This window comes from Anopheles darlingi, chromosome 3 (assembly GCF_943734745.1).
Source record: "Anopheles darlingi chromosome 3, idAnoDarlMG_H_01, whole genome shotgun sequence".
Classification (NCBI taxonomy): Eukaryota; Metazoa; Arthropoda; class Insecta; order Diptera; family Culicidae; genus Anopheles; species Anopheles darlingi.
In genome coordinates, this window is record NC_064875.1 from 52754542 (window position 1) to 52776092 (window position 21551).

The window sequence follows — 21551 nt, forward strand, 5'->3', positions numbered from 1 at the left end:
TGCAATCTTCCGCCAATCGGAATCGAAAAACAGAATACCGTTGTCCGTCGTCACAGCCGCCTCTGGAATGAATGGGAAATCAAAAGGCGAATAGAACATTATTAGTAACCAGTAGAGAAGGTGGCGTCTTTTGGGACACCCAACTGCACTTCCGTTTTGTCAGTATGTAGGCGTATCACGGGAGTTGCTATCACCCCACACAAGATCTACAACCACCAAGATTACTTCACAGGCACAGCAATTTGATGGACCGACCTACTGATAAGATATCACGATGGCAGAAGAAGCATCAAGGTGTTCGCGACTTGCATGATGCCCGGATTTAAAGCGAGTAAAAAAATGTCTTTACACCGTGACTGGCACAATAAAAACAAAAGGGCAATTCATCTGTGCAAAATTTAAACATTAGAAACATTTGAATTTTTTCTATTTTCTTGCAGTTAAAATTGAATGCTAACACGCGTATAGAATGAATGCTTTCACTTCATCATTATTGATTACTCCTATCGCAATGTTGTTATGAGTCTAAATAATGAGAAAAAAAAATCGCTGCTCTCCTCAAAACATTATCAAAATACTAAAATGATCGCGCATACATTTTTTTAATATGATCTACTGTGGCTTACATCTGCCAGTATTTTCTGGGCCGCAAAGTTGGAATTTTCAACCCAGCCGTTCAAATTCTTTTCTGTTCGTTCAGCAGTCAACAATAACGGTAAGCCAATGTCAAAAATGTCTTTCATACTACTACTTCATTTCCCATGCGAATTCAAGAAGTAAATAATCATAACATCCATCATCAACAAGTTGCTCATAAATGGCTATCGGCACTCATAAATGGCTATCGGCTATCGTTACTACTGCCAATCCGTCACGTCCCTAAGCAGTATGTAGCATGCGGTTATTTTAGGCACATACAAAAGCACAAAAAAATGTATATACGTCAACTATCTCTACCTGCTCATAATCTGCTCATGATGGTACTGTGTACATAAGAACAAGATCTGAAGAAACCAACTGCGTCATACATGCGAGGCAAACACGTGCTTACGATTGTACTATTTCTGTAGTTCTTGTTTCATGCATTTGCTCACTCGCATAAGGAACACACGCTAGAACGCGCTTCCATTCCCAGCACTGAAGGTAAAAAGCCCAATAAAAATTAAAAATGCTACTCGAAACGAATCTACCGCGTGTGTGTACTGCCGGATCTAGGTTACCAATGATGCCTGCAAATTGGAGCTTCAAACGCGCAAACTTAATAACTCTTTACCAAGCGCTGCTGATCGCCATGATGTGGTTGCTTGACCATGGATGCTTCGTCGCGCACCGGTCTTTCGAGAAGCAAAGTGAACCTTGGCAAATTGACCCTCTCCACCACACACTCGTAGGTCAGGTCTTGTATGTTGCAGATTCTTCGCTGAACTCGCGCCTCGCCGTGTTGCATAGGGTGATTTCCATCTTTTCTTACCGTATTTCATAATTGTACCCAATTGGCAGTCTTACGAAAAGACTCCGGAGGCAATTTGCATTCCTGCCGTCGTGTATCTGGTGCAGATGCAGACGACCGATAAAAAGAGGCATGGAAAATCCGTCTATGGTTCTTGATTAGAAGGCGTGCCGGTTGGCTGTAAAAAATCCAGCGTAAAATCGTATTCCACTTCGAAGAATCGTTCCGTTTCCAGAAGCAACAGGTTCATTAAATAGCATGATTTCAGAAAGAAACGAAAAACTTAATCTTCATTTCTGAGGTCGTATGATATTGTGCAACGCCAAGACCCCTGCTGTTCCTGGCGAGCACGAAACGTAGCGAGAAAGCAACAAATCAACGAACTCAGCGTTTATACAAATTAGAACCCGTCCGAAATGCGCCTTTGCTAAGAAATATGCTGTGCCAGAAAGTTTTCGTTTTTGCCCGAAGTAACTTGACGCCGGTATTGGTATTGCCATAACGCAGACACTTTGTAAACCTCTTACTCAGATAAGAGCGGGAGGGCCAGGTTTTTAAAAGAAAACATGAAAACGAAGAAAAAAAACAAATCTCCTATGCACTTCCGTACAGAATGTGCTGATCGCACAGTGCATGCAGAGGAATACGAGGAGAAGCAAAAAAAAACATGAACAGTAAACAAAACTTGATCAAGCAAAAAAAACATTCACTAAGAGGATGTACACGACGACTGCTTACGATTATCGGAGCCCGCGGGAATGACTTTCGAGAGCATTATCTGTAAATGTTCTTGCTGGGCCGTTGATGGATCGCGTCTATTGCGACGCACCTAGGTCGGGTGGATTTTCCTTTCAGGTATCAGCACTGTTGCACTGTAGGGCCCATTAGTGGGCTCGTGCGGCATGGTCCATGACCTTCGTGTGAGCACAAACCAACCCGGAGGTCTTTCGATTAGGCACCGCGGTCTGGGAAGACGTATAGCAATGACCTAAGCAAAGCATAGGACAATGAACAACAGTAATATGATTACTCCAACGGGCATTCTAAGATGTCTTGTGCGATGGTTGCATGACCAGGTCTACGATAAGCGAAACTTTCTTTTTACGGAGACACGTTCCGTTCCGTTGAATCATTACGGTTGGCCGCGACCGCAGTCACTGTCACTGATCAATCATGCTCCTCGCTTGACGTACTCAATGCAAGACCAACATTAGGGGACCCGATTGGAGGAGTAATCGATGTACTATCGACCATAGCCAAAAGTCACGTCATGATAACGGTGGATGATTATAGAAAGAGTGAGAGAGCTATTCTTCTTCGTCACCTGCGTTGGTCTAAGATATCGTGTTCCGTTACGTATGTCTGTGTGTTTGTATTTTGCAAACCAGCAGACCGTTGCTCTAGTCCTAAGCAACCAACATAGCAGAGTAAAAAGATAAGGGACGACACATATGCGTTCACGCTTGCTACATTGTTATCACGCTCGAACGGACCGGTATTCTGATGACGTACAGGTTGCGGCATTATAACCGCTTCTAGCCAATAATCTTCCGCGGCCGATCTTGTTTTCGATCTTTGCACTCGCTTGGGCGCCTCTCGCGGGGCGGGATGAAGAAGTTACGCAAGAACCTATGTTTTGAATGGCCACAGAGGCCGTCTCAGAGCTGCCTTCGAAAAGAGAATTGGAAAAAGAACAAACAACGTTGATAGAAATCATAGTTCACATTGGTTGGGATTTATATGGCGCTTTGTAAATCAGCGTCAAACGCTCTTGTCTGGTGGATTAACCGCAACAAAAATGGCTTTCAGCTCCCATAGCCCGTGGCGACAAATCATGAAAACGAAATCCAAGGATCTAGGACACTTTCGATTTTTGGACCCTCCGTACACTGGCTGAAGAGAGCAAGGGTTATAGAGCAAATGGATTCCGGAGCCTGCACGACCGTAATGGAGAGAAACTCAAACTTTGATTTACTATCGGTTCATGGCTGACCGCGCGTGTGAATGGTGTCTACACCATAATAGCCTTGTGCAGGAGCTCTGCAAAAGGTGACGCGATCTGGTTGTGCCAAACACCCCAAAACCTCCACTCCTCTCAAACACTAGAGAGATGGAGCGAACGGTGGAACAGGTAACGGCCTCCGAGCGGTCGGCTGGAATGTGTCAAAAGTGGCTGCAGAAATCGTGGTGCGTGAACCACCCTCTCGCAGCACCCCTTTTCCACACGATCGCGGCACCACCGTTGATCTCCGAGCCGAGCCGTCTTGGTCACGTACGCCACAGCGGCACCGGCGTCGGTGCCGTACATTTCGCATCGATTCGCTTGGCTTGGTTGGCCACGACCTGACGGTATAGCGAGAAGCAAATTGCTCAAAACAAAAAGTGCTCGTTCGCACACACGCCGTCGCCGTCGTCGGCTGCTGCGATTGAATTTGCAATGCCAGCAGCAGGAAGTGGAAGTTGGTTGGTTGGCGGGTCGGCTTCGTAGCCGACCTGACTCGCGGCAGTGGGGTTGAAATGTGTTTTGCTGCACCGTGAAACCGCGGGTTGCAGGCGGGTTCATCCATACATCGGTGCCAGCGACCTCTGAACCGAACCCGCGAATCAATCAAAGCGATGGCTACTTGAATATGAGATTGGGTTTTTTTTATTGTCTCTCTGTCATTTCAGGCCTACTTTGCACCAATTGTAGCACTATTAGTCGCATACACGCAAAAAAGTCCTCTCTCTCTCTCCTAGAACGCATTACGGAAGCATTGCAAGCCACTGGCGGATTCCGGTCTAACGGATCGGAATGGAGAAGGGGTCAACAAATCGTGTGCCGCATTCTACGCGGAAGCCGGGCATTCTCACGATCTGGAGTGGCAGGCCGGAAACATCGTGATCTGTCTGGGAAGCAAGGTTGCAAGCCAAACCACCTGCTTCATCATCCGGTGCAGGTGAGAGCCCGTAGAGAACGGATTGTCCAAAACAGGAAGTTCAATGTCCAAAAGTGGAAGGAGAGTAGATGAAAGTAAAATCCCTTCTCGTGAGCATAAAAGCGGACCGGCAAACCCGTTACGATGGGTACTTTTGCGTGTAGAGAACAACAACTTCGGGCACTAGAAGTTCAAGAACCGGCTTAACGGTGAACAGCTCGTACCAGTCGTTACCTTAACGATCTTGACCTTCAAAAGTGGTTCGGAATCCAATCATTGCGCGGCGAATTGTGCCCGAGCAAGTGGCCGAACAGAGCGAACGAGCCGTGCCTACCGATTTCCACTCTCCGAGCTGTCGCTGATAAGGAGGAGCGTCACTACGACCAGGAGCTTCTAAATAGCCGACGCAATTTTGTCACGTTGGCGCTCATTTGTGCAAGAGCTACAAAAGTATGCGATAAGATTTCTGCGCATAGCCTAGCGCCGACCCTTGAAGCCTGCAAGGCGATACTCGTTGGACCACCTTTGCCGAAAAAGGAAAGAAACGATAGCGAGGGAGGGTTAGTAGCACTGGTTTTTCGGGTTCGTTACAAAATCAACAACACCGTCCAACCAGCAAGTTCAACAAGAACAACGTCATATGATCGAAATACGCTGGAAGTACCGGACAAACTTGGCATCGAGCTTTACTGCGCCATCGTGAACAATTCCAAAGTTAATGGTGGTTGCAACAGGCTGATCCGGCCAGCCGACAGACAGTGATCCGGGATTTACCCTTTTACGCAGCACAGCCCAATGGTTGACCGTTTCAGGGTCAACCATGGAGAACCAACCATTTCAAAACAGCCATCATTCAAGGAACGGAGCCAGGACAAGCAAGCAAACAACTATCATCTGGACGAGTGATGGTACCCGGAATCAATATGTGCCACGATGGAAGGAGGTGTCGATCAAACCGTAAACCAACCCAGATTAGGGATTAATGGACAATTCAAGCGGCAAACCATCCGGTTTATTGCGACTCCCTCTGATGCTAGCGATTGTGTTTGTGATGATCGCTAGCATAGTTTTTAGCAATCGAGAGCCAGTTCCAGCATTGAACATGATGATCTGGCCTCTTCGTTGTAGTAAAGCTCGCCGGTTCAATCATCGTCAGCCGGACACATCGCATGGAATATCAATTAAGGCCATTTTAGCTCACGTATCGTTTGCCAAAGCGACCCTGGCGTCTTCTCTGAGTGGAGATGGTGCTTTGCCAGCATATCGGGGACGATCAGTCGCGATTGGTTTCGATTCGATCGATTCGATTCGGTAACGGCCATGATCGACAATCACACACCCGACAGCGCTGTTCGCCAATTTGATATGCAATCTCGAGTAGTACAGAGGGAGAGAACACCAATCTGAGACCGGCCGAGATCCTTCGTTACAACAACGGTGGTTAATAATATCCGTAACCGCAAACCAAAAAGAAGTGAATAGAAAAGTACAAAAATCGGTTCATTTGGCACCGACGTTTTGACTTTCGCTGGCCAAATATGATGATCTTTCGCCTTTGGCTCAACTTCATTGTCGCCAAATAGAAGTTTGGAACCAATAGCAGCACCGGATTACACAATGGTTCGCAACCAACCGAATCGAGGCGAGTTTTGCAGCCATAGCAACACACGTGAAGGACGTCTGGCAGGATGCAGCGACTACCTGAGCTTGCTGTACCTTCGCTAATGAACGGCGCAGAGCGCTGAACGAATCCTTAAATATTTTAGCCATTAAATAACAACAGACTGCTATTCTTAGGTTTTCACACTTCCGTTGGTTGGGTTGCTATTGGTCACGAGCGCCGCTGCGCTTCTCGTCGCGATAAATACGTACGTACCCCCGCCGCTGCCCCCCCCCCCCCCCTTCCTTCCACATCATCACTCGGCACCGCACAGCTAGATATCTGAATTTTCGCTCGCTTACCCCATTCAGCTGTGACATAACAGAAGTTGCAGGACAGCACGGCGAGACATCCTAATGTGATGGCTACGATGATAGGGTTAATTCGCCTCATTTTAGGTGTACCACAAAGACTAATCCGGGCGAGATGTGGGTTGGTTGACGTCAATCCTCCAGGCTGTTCAAATTCAAGGTACACACCACGAATCCAAATCAAACACCACGTTTCACCGGTGTTGTTGTTGCGGGAAAGTCGTGAACCGCTCCACAAGTGTTGGACGGATTCGCTTTAGTTGAAAAGGGGATTGGAACTTGTGCTCCGTTTAAGGTAGAGCCGCGTAAGTTAAGATGTGCCGAATGGGACGGGAGGCTATGATAATAACGCACTACACATCACTCGACTTTTCGCGCGGGTGCGGCAAAGATCTCGAGCTGCACCCTCCACGGCATTCAGTTTTCGATTGAAGAAAAAAAACGCGAGCACATGGATGTCACCTCATGACAAATCACGTAGGCCTTGCGACAAGCCAGCGCAATAGAGGGAAAGAGATACCCATTTTGAGTGAGCGAGCGCAGTCGATGTTCGGTAAACAAAGCAGTGTTGCCAGCAGTGTCAACAGTGATCGCGGGCACGTTTTGAAGTTTCGGTTTCGTTTTGTTAATCGCAGCGCATTATTATTTTCCTTAAAAAAGGATCCTCGATCCGGAAATGCCTTACTCGTATCTGCACCATATCGTTAAGGTAAGGGAGGTTCAATTGAAACGTATCATAGTTTAATTGACGAGGTTTTGTTTAACAAAAACAGGACACGAAGCGCCGCATCGAAAACCAAAGCATTCCGTACGAAGAAGAGTACCGGCTTCAGCTGAAACATCTCCGATACAAGGAAAGGGTATGTCTGTAGAGACCGCTTTTAATAACGATATCCTAATACGATCATTTATTGTAGGATATCATCAAGGAAACGTTCTTGCAGCAAGAATGGAACATCGGTAGTGCTCACGTTCTTGCGATGTTACAAGATGCGGGTATACTAACCGCCAGCGAGTTTATCCTAAGGTAAGCAATCATTGATGGTCTCAGCATCTCTGCCCTCGTTTTCTATCTCATGGGTCTTCTAGCTTGGCGTGTGCTGAATTAACACAGCAAATTATGAACGATCTACTGGAAACCGAGCATACGCTTCTGGCACATCTAGTCAAATTTGCTTTCAAAGGTAAACCCTTCCAATGTTGCAAAAAAGGAACACCAATTCTCAGTTTCATTGCAGACAATCATCTTTCACTCACCCTTACGAAAGTGCTGCAGGAAAGCTTCAGTGGGTTGCTAAACGATTTGAAAGACAATCCCAACGTAATTCCATGCAACTATCTTATCGAGCTTAAAGTGCACCTACCATCTGAGGAGCACGCACTGGTTTGTAACGAACATTTGCGGCTGCTCTTGACCGACCCGACACAATCCGGTTCGTTGGACGAAGCGATTCGGGAGCAGGACCGTTGGCGCATAGAAATGGAAGAGGTCAAAGACACCATTCTCGGCAGTATACTTCTAGAAATTTTACCGAACGGTACCTGCTTGTTGACGGTGTTAAAAAAGATGCTGGATAGTTGCGGGATTATTTCGCTCAAGTATGCCCTTCATCTAATGAGAGCACTTTCGAAACGTGTTGGAGATGATAATGGCTGTGTAAGAGCTATTAAGGATTGGATAAAAACATTGTTTACCGAAACGGTCGCTACGGGACTGACAAGCAAAATGCAGGTAATGTTACTATTTGCGCGTGAAATTTGTACGGCAAACCAAAACATTCTCGGAAGTTATTCTGCGTGGTACAAGCAAACGATTGGAGAGATGAAGTACGGTGGCATAAAAAAGGATCAGTTCATAAGGATGCTGGAAATGTTGTCGGCGATACTACCATTTGAAACAAGTTTAGAAGTACTGAAGGTTCAATCAACGATTGGTATTTCGGCACCAATACGATGTAACGAGTATGTTCTGAATTACAAACAATTATGTCGTGCCAGGATAGCTGAATTGCATACACTGTACACTCAAGTGGATGCTAATGGTAGCATTATTATAGACGAGTGATTGAGTTATTCAAGGGGAAAATGTTCAATTTATTTGATTGTGTTAGCACATGCAACAGTATGAGATTCATATAGGCACTGTCATTTACCTCATTAACTGGAAAGCACTCTGCCTAAAGCACGCTGCCAAGAGGGAGATTATATCTCTCATGTTCCAACAACAATCCATGCATACATGAACGCAATCTTCACGTTCCCGTTCCTCCGAAGCATCTATTATTTTCCTACCGTCCCAAAGAGTTATACCATCGCCGGTGGATATCTTTTTGTAATTCTCCAAAACACCTGCCGACCTGGCGACGATGCCACAGCTAAGACGCCGCTGATCATTCTCTGACTCCACTATCAACACCGATCGTCCTATCAAATCAGCTAGCTCCAGTCGCTCGTTGACGAAACGTATAGTTGCTTTACCGTTTGAATCGGAAATCACTTCTACGGAATCATACACATCTCCAACCGAAGCGCAGCCCTCGGAAATGTTGCCACACTCGTGCACGTTCAGCAGATATTTTCGGTTTTTGTCTACGCCTTCAATAATACCATCGACAACAACGCGTCGTCCGTTGGCAGAGGTTCCTGTAGAGATAGAACAGAAACGAACTACACCTCGTACATTCGTCTTCTCGTTTCCATGATCTACCATCGCTACCGCGGATTGGCCTGTAACTGAAGAAAACGTATACTCAAGGAATATTGCTCCACACTTCCTGTAATATCTACCTCCAAACCCGGTAAGTACAGCTCGCCGGCCAGTAGCTTCAATCCGTCTCTGGATCTCAATCCACGGAAGAGTTGTTTCCACCAACACACTACCTTTCTTTTCGTCAATTTCGACATCTCCCGCATCAGCCAATGTGTCCCTGATCGTATCTGTAAAGTCGTCGCCGGGAACTTCAACCGCAAATTCCATCTGGCAGTAGAATCAGAGCTGAACAATTTGTAGCTCGAACACAACAAGCGAAATGACCCTCTCCTCCGCGTACCTTTACGCTCCCGTGGTCGTTCATTTTCTGTTGGTTTAATATTATTTCGTTTAAAATGCTTACGATAATCTAGAATAATCGCTGTGATGAGATTCTCGCGAACACAAAATGACAAAAATTTTAGCCAGAGGTAGCAGTGTTGCCATAACCATTTGGACGCATCCGATTTTACTTGCGCAATCCACAAACCCTTTTTAATAATTTACTAGAATCTCTAGAAGCTAAGTATCGCTTATTTTATTTCATTATATGACCTCACATACCTGTATCAGATTAATATAGGAATCCTATTCCCCTTGTTAAGGAACTCTACCCCATGTCCCGCATGTTCCAACAAAAATGCATACAAACATTTACAAAACAGATTGACTCGTGTCGCGTTGTCGTTCCTGAGAAGCGATTGATTTGTTTCTTTCATCCCAAATAGTTACACCGTCGCAGGCGCATATCTTTTTATAGTTCTCGAATATACCTGCCGAGCGGGCAATGATGCCACAGCTAAGACGCCGGTGCTCATTTTGCGATTCAGCTATCACCACCGACCGTCCTATCAAATCCGCAACATCCAGTCGCTCGTTGACGAAACGTATAGTTGCTTTTCCGTTTGAATCGGAACTAACTTCTACGGAATCATATACATCTCCTACCGAAGCGCAGCCCTCAGAAATGTCGCCACATTCGTGCACGTTAAGAAGATATTTTTCCTGCTTCGCTAGTCCATCGATGGTTCCATCAACAACTGCACCTCGTCCGGTAGCAGAGCTGGAGCAGAAACGAACCACACCTCGCACATTCGTTTTCTCGTTTCCATGATCTACCATCGCTACGGCAGATTGTCCTGCAACAGAGGGATAAGTGTTAGGGAGGAAGCCTTATCAAGTCGTGCTGTACAATCTACCTCCAAACCCGGTAAGTACTGCTCGCCGGCCAGTAGCTTCAATCCGTCTGTGGATCTCAAGCCATGGAAGAGTCGTTTCTACCAGTACGCTTCCCTTCTTTACATCAATGTCGACATTTTTGGTATCGGCCAAAGTGTTCCGGATCGCATCTGCAAAGTCATCGCCGATAACTTGGACGGCAAATTCCATCTGCCGGTAGATAACCAGATCAATAATCTATAGCTCGCACACGAGAAATGGAAGAATCTTCCTTGATATACCTTTATATTCCCTTTGTCGGTCATTTTTTGCTGATTGAAGAGCAGCTCTTTAAGAAATTGCACTATCATCTAGAATAAATCGCTCTGATAGCGAGGTGCATATTTTGAATGCGGTTTTTGTTTACGTTTCCGTCAACAGACAGCAGTGTTGCCAGGACGACTTGGGCCGTGTAAAATTGACAAAACAACTGGCAGCGCTGACAGCGAGAAATGGTGGCTCGGGGGTTTCGTGTGCGCGCTCAGTAGGTGTTAATTTTTGTTAATTTTCCGTGTGGAAACGTTTTGCAAAAAAGGTGGGGTGTAAATTTTATTGCCAGGTGTCAATGGGCAGTATTTTCCTTCGTGATTTCTACAGTATTAACGTTTCATTTGTGATAAAGTGTGCAATCCCATCTTGGTCCGAAAAAATATCACGGAAGGGCAAAACAAAGCCTGTGCGAGTTCGTGCGGCCAGAAATTTGTGATCGTGTCGAAGTGCCTAGTTTTACCGAGAGGAAAAAGACCGCAGCAGCACCGAGGATCGAATCGGCTTCTCTCCTGACAAAGGAAATTGGCCATTGGAGCATCCATGTCAAAAAACCAAAGCGCGAAGCTACTTCCAGATCAGTGATCGGCGACGAAGTCAGTTTTCTATACCTCAGGTAATGAATCGCGATTCCAAGAGCATATCTCTGTTAACTCATCTACAGCTAGCGGTACTGATTGACAAAAGGTAACTACGATTCATAGCTCAAGGATATCGTCGGTGTATCCATTGCTCACATCGAGCTCCTCCACTCCACCGAATGTGCGCGAGCGTAGGTCCCGCGGTTTTGTTTTGACTTGCTTTGGAGGTCACTCTCGGTCTCCCTTGCTGGCCGAGATGTGTAAGCCCCTTTATTCTCCTCGGCCTCGACTAGGGCAGCTTCCGCGAACGACCAACCGTGACCGCTACGCATCTCTAGACGAGGGATAGATTTCACACTAGCACGGGAAACGATGTAGCTCCGAACGGCGACGATCGCGCGGATTCGTATGGAAATTTGTGATTTTACAACATTTTATACCTACCACACAAACAGCGCAAATGGATCGATACGCGCCGCTGCATCCAGCTGGTAATCAACACTCGCCGCCGACAGAACCGATGCAACAGCAGCAGGAACAACAGATCGGCGATCCGATTCCGGATGTAGTAGACCTTCCACCAGCAGATCAGCGACAGCCTGCAATGGAAGAAGATTCGGAAGCAACCGCTGCGGAAACCACCGCTTCAACCCGTGGTACCGCAAACGGTTTGTCACAAATGATCGGTGTTGTAGAGGCTGCACGGTTGGCCCTCTTTTCACAGCTTCTCTCTAGCTTCAAGAGTCACACTTTCTCCACTTTCGCAGTTTCATGCCCTATTACTGTCACTATTTTTCCTTAATTTTTTTTGTTCATTTCGTTTCCGAAATAGAATCCTTAAAAGGTATTCTATTGGTTTCCTCTATCAAAATCAATTTATCACTTCTTTTTACTAACAGCATATATCATCCCCAATACGCATGAAAGTCAAGTATCTGATCTTGAAGTAGTTCCTCTCATCAGGAAATTTTGACTTCCTCTACTGTCCATTATGTGAATGTTCACCTCGATTGAGATCATCCTAGGGATCATCTTTCAATTATCCTGAATCAATTCTCAAATATATGGTACATTAATACCTTCTAGAATTACCTTGAATCATAGCTAATCCATTATAATACATCATGGCATGACATAGCAAGGTATAACTGTTTCGTGTTTGTTTTTACTTATTCAAGCACAAACACGGTATTTTAAAAAAGTTTTATGCATAAAAACTGAGTCACAAAAACTGATCTTGCAAAATAGATCGTTAATTGTTGGTTGATTTGGCTACCAAATCCCTTTGATCCCTTAACAGGTTGATTACCAAAACCATTGGATATGTAAGTTTCAATACCAATTTTTCACAGCTGCACGTTTTTATACATGGGACTGACTTCCACTTAATGGACAGTTTCGCATTACCGGAGTGTCACAACATGATACTAGAGCATGAATTCAAAACCGTTGATTACAATCTCCATCGGCTTGCATCCTCCTCCTTCTACATCCCCTTTGCGCTACTGATCGATGTTGTGAAAAATATGTTTTCCGTTTTCAATATAACCCAACCATCCCACCATCTGATCTCCTGCCCCGAGACAGGAGACTGGCTAACAAATCAATCTAAATAGAGGACAAATGAGGTGTGAATTGATCGGTGCGGGTGAGTCCTAATGGAAGTGAATGAAACCAAGCCTCGCAGTCAATACGCGAAAGAAACCGCCTGCGTGTAAGGATTACCAGAAGCAGGAGGGTAACGTCTCTACTGACAGGCTCGTGTTTCTGTGCACTTTTATAATTATCAACGCACCGCTCTCCTTGTTCGCACCGCAAACAACATTCCCGTTCTGTGCGAGACACTACGATAGATAATGAAGGCCGGGAGATCCGTTTCACTCGATCGCCTGTTCTCGTTCTACCATTTCTTTTTCTATTTGCGGCACGTTCCCTGATCGTGCGAACCCTGAGGGGAATGTGTTTTCGCCCAAATTCTCACCACGACAGCAAACAGCCGTTGCTAGCGCACGGATTAATCATGCACTCGAGGTAAACAGAGATTATCAACTGGTTCCAATCGCACAGGCGGATGTATGGTCAAGCTAGGAATGCCTCGGGTACATTCGAATAATCTAATTTAATCATTAGACAACTATCCTGCAATTCTGTGCCAGGGTAGCCTTTCGCAAACGCCTTGTAAAACCTTGATCCTTTGCCAGGTTAATGGAGTACGTAGGATAAGGTAAGGGGATCCGTTTGGCAAACATGTTATTCTCACGAGCGCGACACTGGTGCACGGTGTTGAGTGCGTGATCATGGCAGTTTGTTTGGCTGTTTGTCGGATTGTTTGCTGTTTGCCCCCCGGTGTGTCATGCTCGCTGTTACGCGGTAACCTGACGTTACGGTCACCGGTGCGACCGGTTGGCAGTTGCATTTGTTTCTTCGACCTGGCAGCACATGCTCGCCAGCAATATCGCGCGAATCCGGTGATAAGGAAAATATAGCCACGATGTTTGAAGTGATGCTCCTGGAGAGGATGGAGATTGAACACTTGCTTCGGTATCTGGAGCAGGTCACAAACAGCACAGAACAGCGGCAATCTCAAGTGCATCGGCTACGATCCCGACATATCAGTGAGTGTCATTCTAGCAACGGCTTATAGATCGTGATGGAACTACGTTATGGTTTCCCGTGACTCAAGACACATGCCATATACATCGTCAACTGCTATCAATTAAGTCTATTCATGAATGAATAACGAAACGTTGTGGCGCGAGAGTTCTCTACATTCGAGTGACGTGTGGAATGCTTCCTTATGGAGGATCAAACATATTAAGCCGGTTGAAACGTAGCAAATGGTTTAACAATGAATCAGATTCATCTTTATTTAAATCGATCTTTATGGATTCTCGTGTTTTTAGAGCCTTAGAGGTTGGGCGAAGTTCTTGTGTTCTTATTAGTATCTTTATTTTCATTCTTATTTTGTACCTTATTTTCAATATAATTCGCTACACCAATTGTTGTTTTATGTTTTATACCAATATATCCTGCAGTAGTGGCATGTTAGGTCAAGCACGCCCGTCCTTTCAACCTATCCAACCCAGCATATCAAAGCGATACTTAAATCGAAATGTTGTTGTTACAGAATAAACACCGTATTAGATACAAATACGGATCACTTCGTCTAATGTTAGTGTAACGTCCAACGATATTTCATCTGTACGTGGTGTGCACTCCCGATATATCTTTCTTATTCGTTGTTTTAGCTTCACGAATGCTATCCTATTGGCTCCAATGTTTCTTTGACAACTTTATGCACCAAAATTGTTACTCTTATTGCACTCAGTGCGCGATAGTAATCCATTCCATTTTGTGTTTGTCTCTCTCTATCCCCATCTGCCTGCATTTGCTCACAGTTCGATCGCGTGTACGATACTGGCTGAACGATATTGTCGATGAAATGCGAAAGAAGAGCCCGGCATCGGTTCAGAAATGGGTCGATTCAATACAAATGCCAAACAGCGCCAACAGCGGTGGACTTTCGACGACACGTGAATCAAGCGTGTCACTGCCAGGATCAGAACAGCTAGCAATGGCCTCAAACTTGACCGTCGCGACTGATCAGCAGCAGCTGATGCACACAACGGTGGATATTGAGCCTAGGGAGTTGCAAGATCAAAGGTGTAACAATAGCAGCAGTAATGATCTGCCAGAAGAAGAAGAAGTGGAAGAGAAGGATGGTATTACTGAGGAGAACGATCTATGTCAGCAGAAGGACGCCACGGCTACCGAATGCAGCTCGCAGAATGTACTTAGTGAAAGCATACCGAACAATAACAACAGTACAATTGCATCGGATCCATCCGGAAGCAGTACTCCAAAGGTAGCAAAACTAGAAGACGATACGGAACGATCTAAAGCCACCGCTCCCGAAGGATTGCCGGCTCTGTCGATACGGAACTTTCTTTCTAAGAAAACCCTGCTAGGAAAGTTCAACCGATCTGGGTCGAATCTGGATCGGAGTCCGACTACACCGACCGAAAATGTATCTTTAGCTGGCACGTCTGAGGTTGTCTTTACAGATGGCGACGATGCAAGCGCACGAACGAACGCTGTAACAGACGTTGCAGGTAGCTCTTCAGCGTTCGTGATGGGCAAGAGTAAGATAAACGAGTTGTACGATAAGCTGAACATGAACAAAGCCAAGTATGGGTTGATAACGGCGAAAAAGCTAGACCTACGAAACATGCTCGGTGTTGGTAGTCGCGACGCAGGAGTCCGATCGGTACCGACAATGGTAAATGATCCAACGGTCGTAGCTATGGAGCAGCCGTCTCCGTGCGTTGATGATACATGTGGTAGTGAAACGGAGATCGATCAACACGATCAATCGGTAGCGTCACAGCCCCAGCAACACGAACCGCTCGAGGTGAGTGTTATCGATGTGGACCCGTCCGATGCGTACGAGTTTTCGTTCGATGAATCTTTTCCCAAATCCGACGACATGATACCCGGCATGATAAGCGAGGAAGATGAGGAAAAGGAAAACATACTAGATACACCGGCAGGCGCCACAGCAGCGGTTCCGGATCATCCTTACGCCTATGACGTGTATCTCAACCCAGCGAAACCGCGCACGGCACGAATGGGTATCGGTCGAATTGGGCGCAGCTCCAGCGAGAATCCGCGGGCCACCGGCCGGCGCTACAATCTGATGGAGATTGGGCGCAGCTTTAGCGAGATGAACGATGACGATGATGAATTCGCGATCAGCGAAGGTAACAACAGCTGCCCGAACCCCTCGTCACTTAACACCAGCTCGAGCATTAATAATAGCAGCAGCATCAATAATCTCACACGTTCCGTCCCTGTCAGTCCAATACCACGGACTTCGAGCAAGTTAAGCATCCAGCAAGATCATCTGATCGGTTCGCAAGTACACCAGCAGCAACAGCAGCAGCACCATCAGCAGCAACAGCACCACCAGCAACCTAACTTTAGTGAGCATTCCACGAGGCGTCGCAGCACAATGCTCGTGAAGGACAGCTCCCTGCAGTCCGACTCTAGTCGTTGCTCAAGTGTGGAAAGTTTACTGAATGCACGCAAACCGGATCCTGAGAAAATACTGCTTAATCTAGGTTTTGGCCCGGCACCGCATAGTACTGATGTTTTATCCAAAATACCAAAAAGGTAAGTTCAGTGCAGTGATTTTTTTTATTTTACTCATTTTTTTATTCGTCCTTACATATCATATCTGATCTGAATTCCTATAGGTTTCTAAAACCATCCCAGGTACGAGGGGTCGATACGGAAGCGTTCCTTCGTCAGCAGCAACTGTCTATGCACATCCATGAGAACAGCGTTCTGGGCTATCGAGGGCTCGTAGGTAAGCAAGGGTAACCGTCATGGTGTTTAATCTGGTATTGGGCAGAAACTCTTCATAATCTGATCGAATCTAATGGTTTGGTTCAGCTAAAGGGAAATCTATCAGGCGTCTAGAACTTACAGTTTGTTTTTCTTCCATCTTTTCTATCTACGCTGATCGTTGATCCTGATCAACGAGCACATCGAACGTCTCGATCGCTCATCATATTCACAATTTTAGCCGATTATGAAAAACTGCACATTCTGCAGCGCTTTCAATCGCGCCCTATGTAATAACAACATCCGCCAGCGTGTGTACTGACTCAACGTTATCAGGCTGCAAATATCATCTTTATCTCATTTCACCCAACATGGCCAAAAAGTAGCGAAAATGGAGAAAAGGATGTATAGTTTGAATTTCGAATTAAGTATTAGGGGTTCTTCTGTGCTGTACTGATCGTCGATCGCTGTGTCCGTGGCCAGCCGTCACTAATGTTTACAGCGGGCACCGGTTCATAACTAACCTAGTCATGTTTGTAGTCTATTAGCACACCTTCTTCACACTGTGTATGGCACATATCATCACCGTGCGGGCCAAAAATATAAATAAAAATATACCATCGGTGATCTGATCGGTTCGTGGGGGTGGCCTTCATTGTGCAGTGCCCTAGCAACTGGGAAAATTGTAAGCAGTGTAAATCTTTCCTTCGTTTGTGTTTACACCTTCTTTTTACATAGCTTGTGTAGCAATAGAAGTTCTGGGTGTTGCTTATTTCATTTGTAAACTAATACGCTATCGCTGTTATTGGTTTTTTTTGTTAAATTGGTTTGTGTTATTGTTTTGTACCTGGTATTGCTGCGTTTTTGTCCTATCTAACATTTTACTAACTTTAGTTAGTAAAGCAAAAGTAGTTTAATTAACTAACTTTATATTGCACCATTCTATCATTGATTAAAGCTATGTCGAATGATACATTAGGTTTTGAGTGTTTGAACCGTCCCACCACATCATCCTGCATTTCCTAATTCTACTATTCCTTTTTTCACAGGTAATCCACACATTCCACCGTCAATGATAGTCGCAAAGATAATGGAACGGTTTCAGGAGAATGATACAAAAACGCGCCTCACCGCCACCGGAATCTCGCTGCCCCTCTCGGATAGTCGTAACTCGTCGGGTCCACCTTCACCCGTACCCATTATGACACGGCACGGCTCTCTAGCGACGGCCGATGTTGGGGGGCGCTTGAAGTTTTAACTTCCCATGCTAGCACGCATGCCACGTTTCTCGGGACGACAATTTCGGCATCGGCCTCAAGTGATAATTTATGTTTAAAGTGTTAGGAGAGAATAATCTAATGTAGCGGTGGAACCGTGCAAGAACACAAGAGCTTTCTACAAACGGAAGGACTGATCGGGAAGATTCAAGAACTGGTGGAGAAGAGTCCCTTTCCTTAACCCCTTATCCTTTTGCACTTACTTAAAAGGCACCTTAAAACACTCACACTCATTCACTCTCTAATCTGGGTCCAATCAGCAATCTTTCAAATCGCCGTACTATTGTACCCGTTTTTTACATATCGATACCATTTTTCGAATGACCTTTTACAACGAGAGCACAGACTATTATTCTTTTTTTGGGTTCTTGCGATGGCACTTTTCCTACCTAGAACCACTAATCTACCTTCTATCGCTGTCTAAGGCACACGAGCACGTTTTCCATTTTTTAGGATAGAATTAAGAGTTGTTTAATGCTCATTTGGCCTTTTCAAAAAGTGATCATGAAGAGAGGATGCGAGATGGGAAAGATTATTTCAATTGAACAGTAAACGTCCAGTGATGGAGCATTTCATATCTTGTCCTGTGAATCTTTTCTACAAACCCCAGGTTACCCTCTATCTAAGTTTTCGAATGATGTAAGATATTAGAGAACACCTCACTATGGCGCATGGTGGCTAAAATATGACATAAGTATGTTCGAATGCTTGTAGCAAGGATGCAGCATTCGCAGCATTCATCCTGAATCTGAAACAGCAATGGAGTAGCGATAGAACCAGTATCCTGAAACAATCGTAATCGCAGGCATCCGTGCAGCCTACACTTGGTTGCTGAAACTTAGAAGATCAACCCAGAATTGCCATTGAATTGGTGATGACTGTGGATTTTTATATTTTTTCCAACGAAAAAAGTAAGTCAGAGGCAGTCAGGCATTTTACACTGATACAGGATAGGGTGAACCTTTAGCCAATCTTTTCATAAACTTTGTTATTGAATCTCTATTTCCGCGGCACTGGAGAAGCAAAAGCGCACTTGTTAGATAAATAGAAACGTCAAAATGGCATTTCAATGGGAGTCACTGGTATATTTCGTTACATCCGAACTGCATACTGCATGTGTGAAATTTTATTATCGATGACCTTGAAACTGCGTAACGACTTTGAAGATTTCAGAAAAATCTCGAATTGTATCTCCAATTGTTTATGTTACTTACTGTGGGCATGCGATATCATCGCTGCTAAAGCTACAAGACACCGCATATAGATAGCTAAAGCAGTCGCCGCTTGTACTCCGGTATCATTAAGGTACACAAGATAACCTGCCATCAGATCATTTTCATACCTTGGAACGCATGGAACCATTGGGAAACGCACAATTGTGTTGAGCGTATCTTCGCGGGAACGTAACGTTGAAAACGTTTTAAAGTAATTGTCCAAAAATCGTGCAGCCGATATCGGTCGTCGCGCATCACCTGCCTTCGTCGATGGTAGTGATAAAGCGAGGTGAACGCGAACTGTTGCAGTGAGAAGCGCCTGTGTTGCAGGTAGCTGTATTTTTCATTCGTGGGCCAAATTGATACAACGTCGAACTGCAGGATGCATGAATCGATTGTAATCAAGCGAATAGTGTTGATTGTATTTACTTTGGTACTGGTTGGTGCATTCACGAGTGCTGCACTGGGTAGGTTTTAAAGTGAGATGTGTAGTGAAAAACGATTCGCAATACTTAAGATAAGCTTGGCTTGTCTGAAGCTTTGCGATGGTATTTTCAAGTATTCAGATCGAATTGGTGCTCTTAGGAAAGTGATTACTATATGTTAGAAGTTGATAATCGGTCTTACGACTTGTTTAGTGATTATTGCATGCCCTAAGGCGAATTTCGTTGTTGTTACCGAACTTGGTTATTGGTTATTCAAGGAAAAAAGAACATCTTTGTGTATTTATGCTCCACTGAACTCAAAATTTCATCTGCATTGCATTGCTTCCAGTTAATGATCATGACCGTGTAGTGACTTGTTACATCTCAACATGGGCCGTGTACCGTCCAGGATTTGCATCGTATAACCTGGATGCTTTCGATCCAACGCTCTGCACTCACGCTATCTATGCCTTCGCTGGCCTGGATGAGCAGAATAAAACTATGAAATCGCTTGGTATAGTGAATTGCGAAACTGATTCCGTTAATATAATTGATTGTAAGCACTTTTTTGTTCACAGACCCTTGGCAAGATTTGAAAGAAGATTACGGCAAAGGAGGATACGAGCGGCTTACAAGCATGCGAAAGACAAATCCACACCTAAAGGTACTGCTTGCTATCGGCGGATGGGACGAGGGATCAGAGAAATACTCGAACTTCACAGCCAATGCAACTAATCGTCAAGAGTTTGTAATTAATGCTTTGGATTACGTTAGGTAGCGCACCGAATATAGTAGTATAGCATGTCGAGTTAGTCGATGTAGGGTAACTGTTATTTGTTCCATTCAAGGCAGTATGATTTCGATGGCCTCGATCTGGACTGGGAGTACCCTACACAACGTGGAGGAGATCCCGTCGATCGAGGAAACTTTGTCGCCTTGGTTCAGGAGTTGAGCACGCTGTTCAAGAAACATAATCTATTGCTCACGTCTGCCTTTGCGGCCAGCAAAAAAGTAATTGACGAAGCATATGATATCCCGGCACTCTCAAAGTATCTCGACTTTCTGCACATCATGTGCTACGACTACCACGGAAGTTGGGACGGTAAAATCGGACCAAACGCGCCCCTTTCGAGTTCCGATTTTTTGAGCATCGAGTACACGATAGAGCATCTCTTAAATCTTGGTGCTCCAACTAGCAAAATTGTACTTGGTTTGCCCTTCTATGGGCGTACCTTTGTCAGCCCAATCGTTGGAGCTAGCATGGGAGACGATGCCGAAGAAGTTGGCTTCCCCGGTCCGGCCACCAAGGAGAACGGTTTCATGGGCTACAACGAGATCTGCGAGGAGCTAAAGCGCAATCCGAGTGACTGGAGGCTAAGCTGGGATGCTGTCTCGGCCGAGATGGTGGCTAGTAAATCGAATGACACCGCGTCGCAGGTGATCGTGTACGACAGTACCCGTTCCATCGCCAAGAAGGTACGGTTCGCGATGCGCCAGAAGCTGGCAGGACTGTTGGTGTGGTCAATCGATACAGATGACTTTAGTGGTTTTTGTAAACCGGAATTGGATACATATGAAGATTTCGCCGAAAAGGTAAATATTTCGCTCTTGAGCATACCGCCACCAGTAAATGGCAAGTATCCGTTGCTTAAAACGATTAACAACGCAATCGTGCTGGCGGCTGAGGAGCTTGCCCAGGAAAATGTCACTCCTGACATTCCAGAAGATGTTACTGCAGATGAAACTGAATCCTATGATCCATCAGCTGCCCGTTCTTTATTCGCAATGATATCAGTCGGTCATGTTATCGTGGTAATCAGTCTCTTCAAAGATTTTGCGATTTCTTTTTCGTTCTTCAATTCTTAAATAAAAGATACATAAACTGAAAGTAGTTTACAAGATATTTATTTATTTAAATGTAAATTAGTGTTACACAGCAACACGATTTACATCAGAAACTGAATCATCCCTCATTTGCTCTATTTTTGTGTATTCTCTACGCTCTGATCCATGTGGTCATACCGCTCCGCCGATCCACGTGATCATAGCATATAGTAGCAATAGTTATTTGAGCAACATCCACTCCACTCTTTGGACACGATAAATGTCAGTTGAGAGAATTGAGTTTGCGCAGT

The 21551-nt window shown here is 45.1% G+C and overlaps 5 protein-coding genes across 10 annotated transcripts in view; 3 read left to right on the top strand and 2 right to left on the bottom strand.

Moving 5' to 3' along the window:
- LOC125957315 (protein cueball) overlaps positions 1–6774 on the bottom strand; it is a 10876-nt gene extending 4102 nt beyond the window's left edge. The window contains exons 1-2 of the mRNA XM_049689940.1: positions 6331–6774; positions 1–62 (exon numbers count right to left, since the gene is read on the bottom strand). The exon at positions 1–62 is cut by the window's left edge and continues 1595 nt beyond it. Of these exons, the coding sequence (XP_049545897.1) occupies positions 1–62; positions 6331–6421 (153 nt within the window). The 5' untranslated portion in view covers positions 6422–6774. The remainder of the gene's footprint in view (positions 63–6330) is intronic.
- Positions 6775–6953: 179 nt separating this feature from the next.
- LOC125957339 (uncharacterized) lies at positions 6954–8411 on the top strand. 2 transcript variants are annotated; one of them, XM_049689983.1, is made up of 5 exons: positions 6954–7048; positions 7113–7199; positions 7257–7366; positions 7429–7523; positions 7578–8411. In XM_049689983.1, exons 1-5 carry the CDS (start codon positions 7016–7018, stop codon positions 8402–8404), a joined length of 1152 nt encoding a protein of 383 aa, XP_049545940.1. In that variant the 5' UTR covers positions 6954–7015; the 3' UTR covers positions 8405–8411. The 2 variants fall into 2 exon arrangements, with proteins under 2 accessions (XP_049545940.1, XP_049545941.1); XM_049689984.1 differs by lacking the exon at positions 7429–7523 and having other exon boundaries at positions 7567–8411.
- Positions 8412–9609: 1198 nt separating this feature from the next.
- LOC125957348 (copper chaperone for superoxide dismutase) lies at positions 9610–10759 on the bottom strand. The gene is made up of 3 exons (XM_049689998.1): positions 10549–10759; positions 10288–10477; positions 9610–10227 (listed from the first exon to the last, which is right to left on the bottom strand). The coding sequence occupies exons 1-3, from the start codon at positions 10615–10617 to the stop codon at positions 9743–9745; spliced, it is 744 nt and encodes a 247-aa protein (XP_049545955.1). The 5' UTR covers positions 10618–10759; the 3' UTR covers positions 9610–9742.
- A 291-nt stretch (positions 10760–11050) lies between these two features.
- Positions 11051–18841, top strand: LOC125957314 (uncharacterized). 5 transcript variants are annotated; one of them, XM_049689936.1, is made up of 5 exons: positions 11053–11189; positions 11610–11822; positions 14553–16326; positions 16410–16522; positions 17550–18841. In XM_049689936.1, the coding sequence occupies exons 2-5, from the start codon at positions 11615–11617 to the stop codon at positions 17756–17758; spliced, it is 2304 nt and encodes a 767-aa protein (XP_049545893.1). In that variant the 5' UTR covers positions 11053–11189; positions 11610–11614; the 3' UTR covers positions 17759–18841. The 5 variants fall into 5 exon arrangements, 4 of the variants coding, with proteins under 4 accessions (XP_049545896.1, XP_049545893.1, XP_049545894.1 ...); XM_049689937.1 differs by lacking the exon at positions 11053–11189 and adding an exon at positions 11245–11260; XR_007469226.1 differs by lacking the exon at positions 11053–11189 and adding an exon at positions 16742–17185 and having other exon boundaries at positions 11615–11822; positions 17550–17690.
- A 1061-nt stretch (positions 18842–19902) lies between these two features.
- LOC125954381 (probable chitinase 2) lies at positions 19903–21282 on the top strand. Its single transcript, XM_049684609.1, has 3 exons — positions 19903–19930; positions 19995–20190; positions 20265–21282. Exons 1-3 carry the CDS (start codon positions 19918–19920, stop codon positions 21280–21282), a joined length of 1227 nt encoding a protein of 408 aa, XP_049540566.1. The 5' UTR covers positions 19903–19917.
- The last annotated feature ends 269 nt before the right edge of the window (positions 21283–21551 follow it).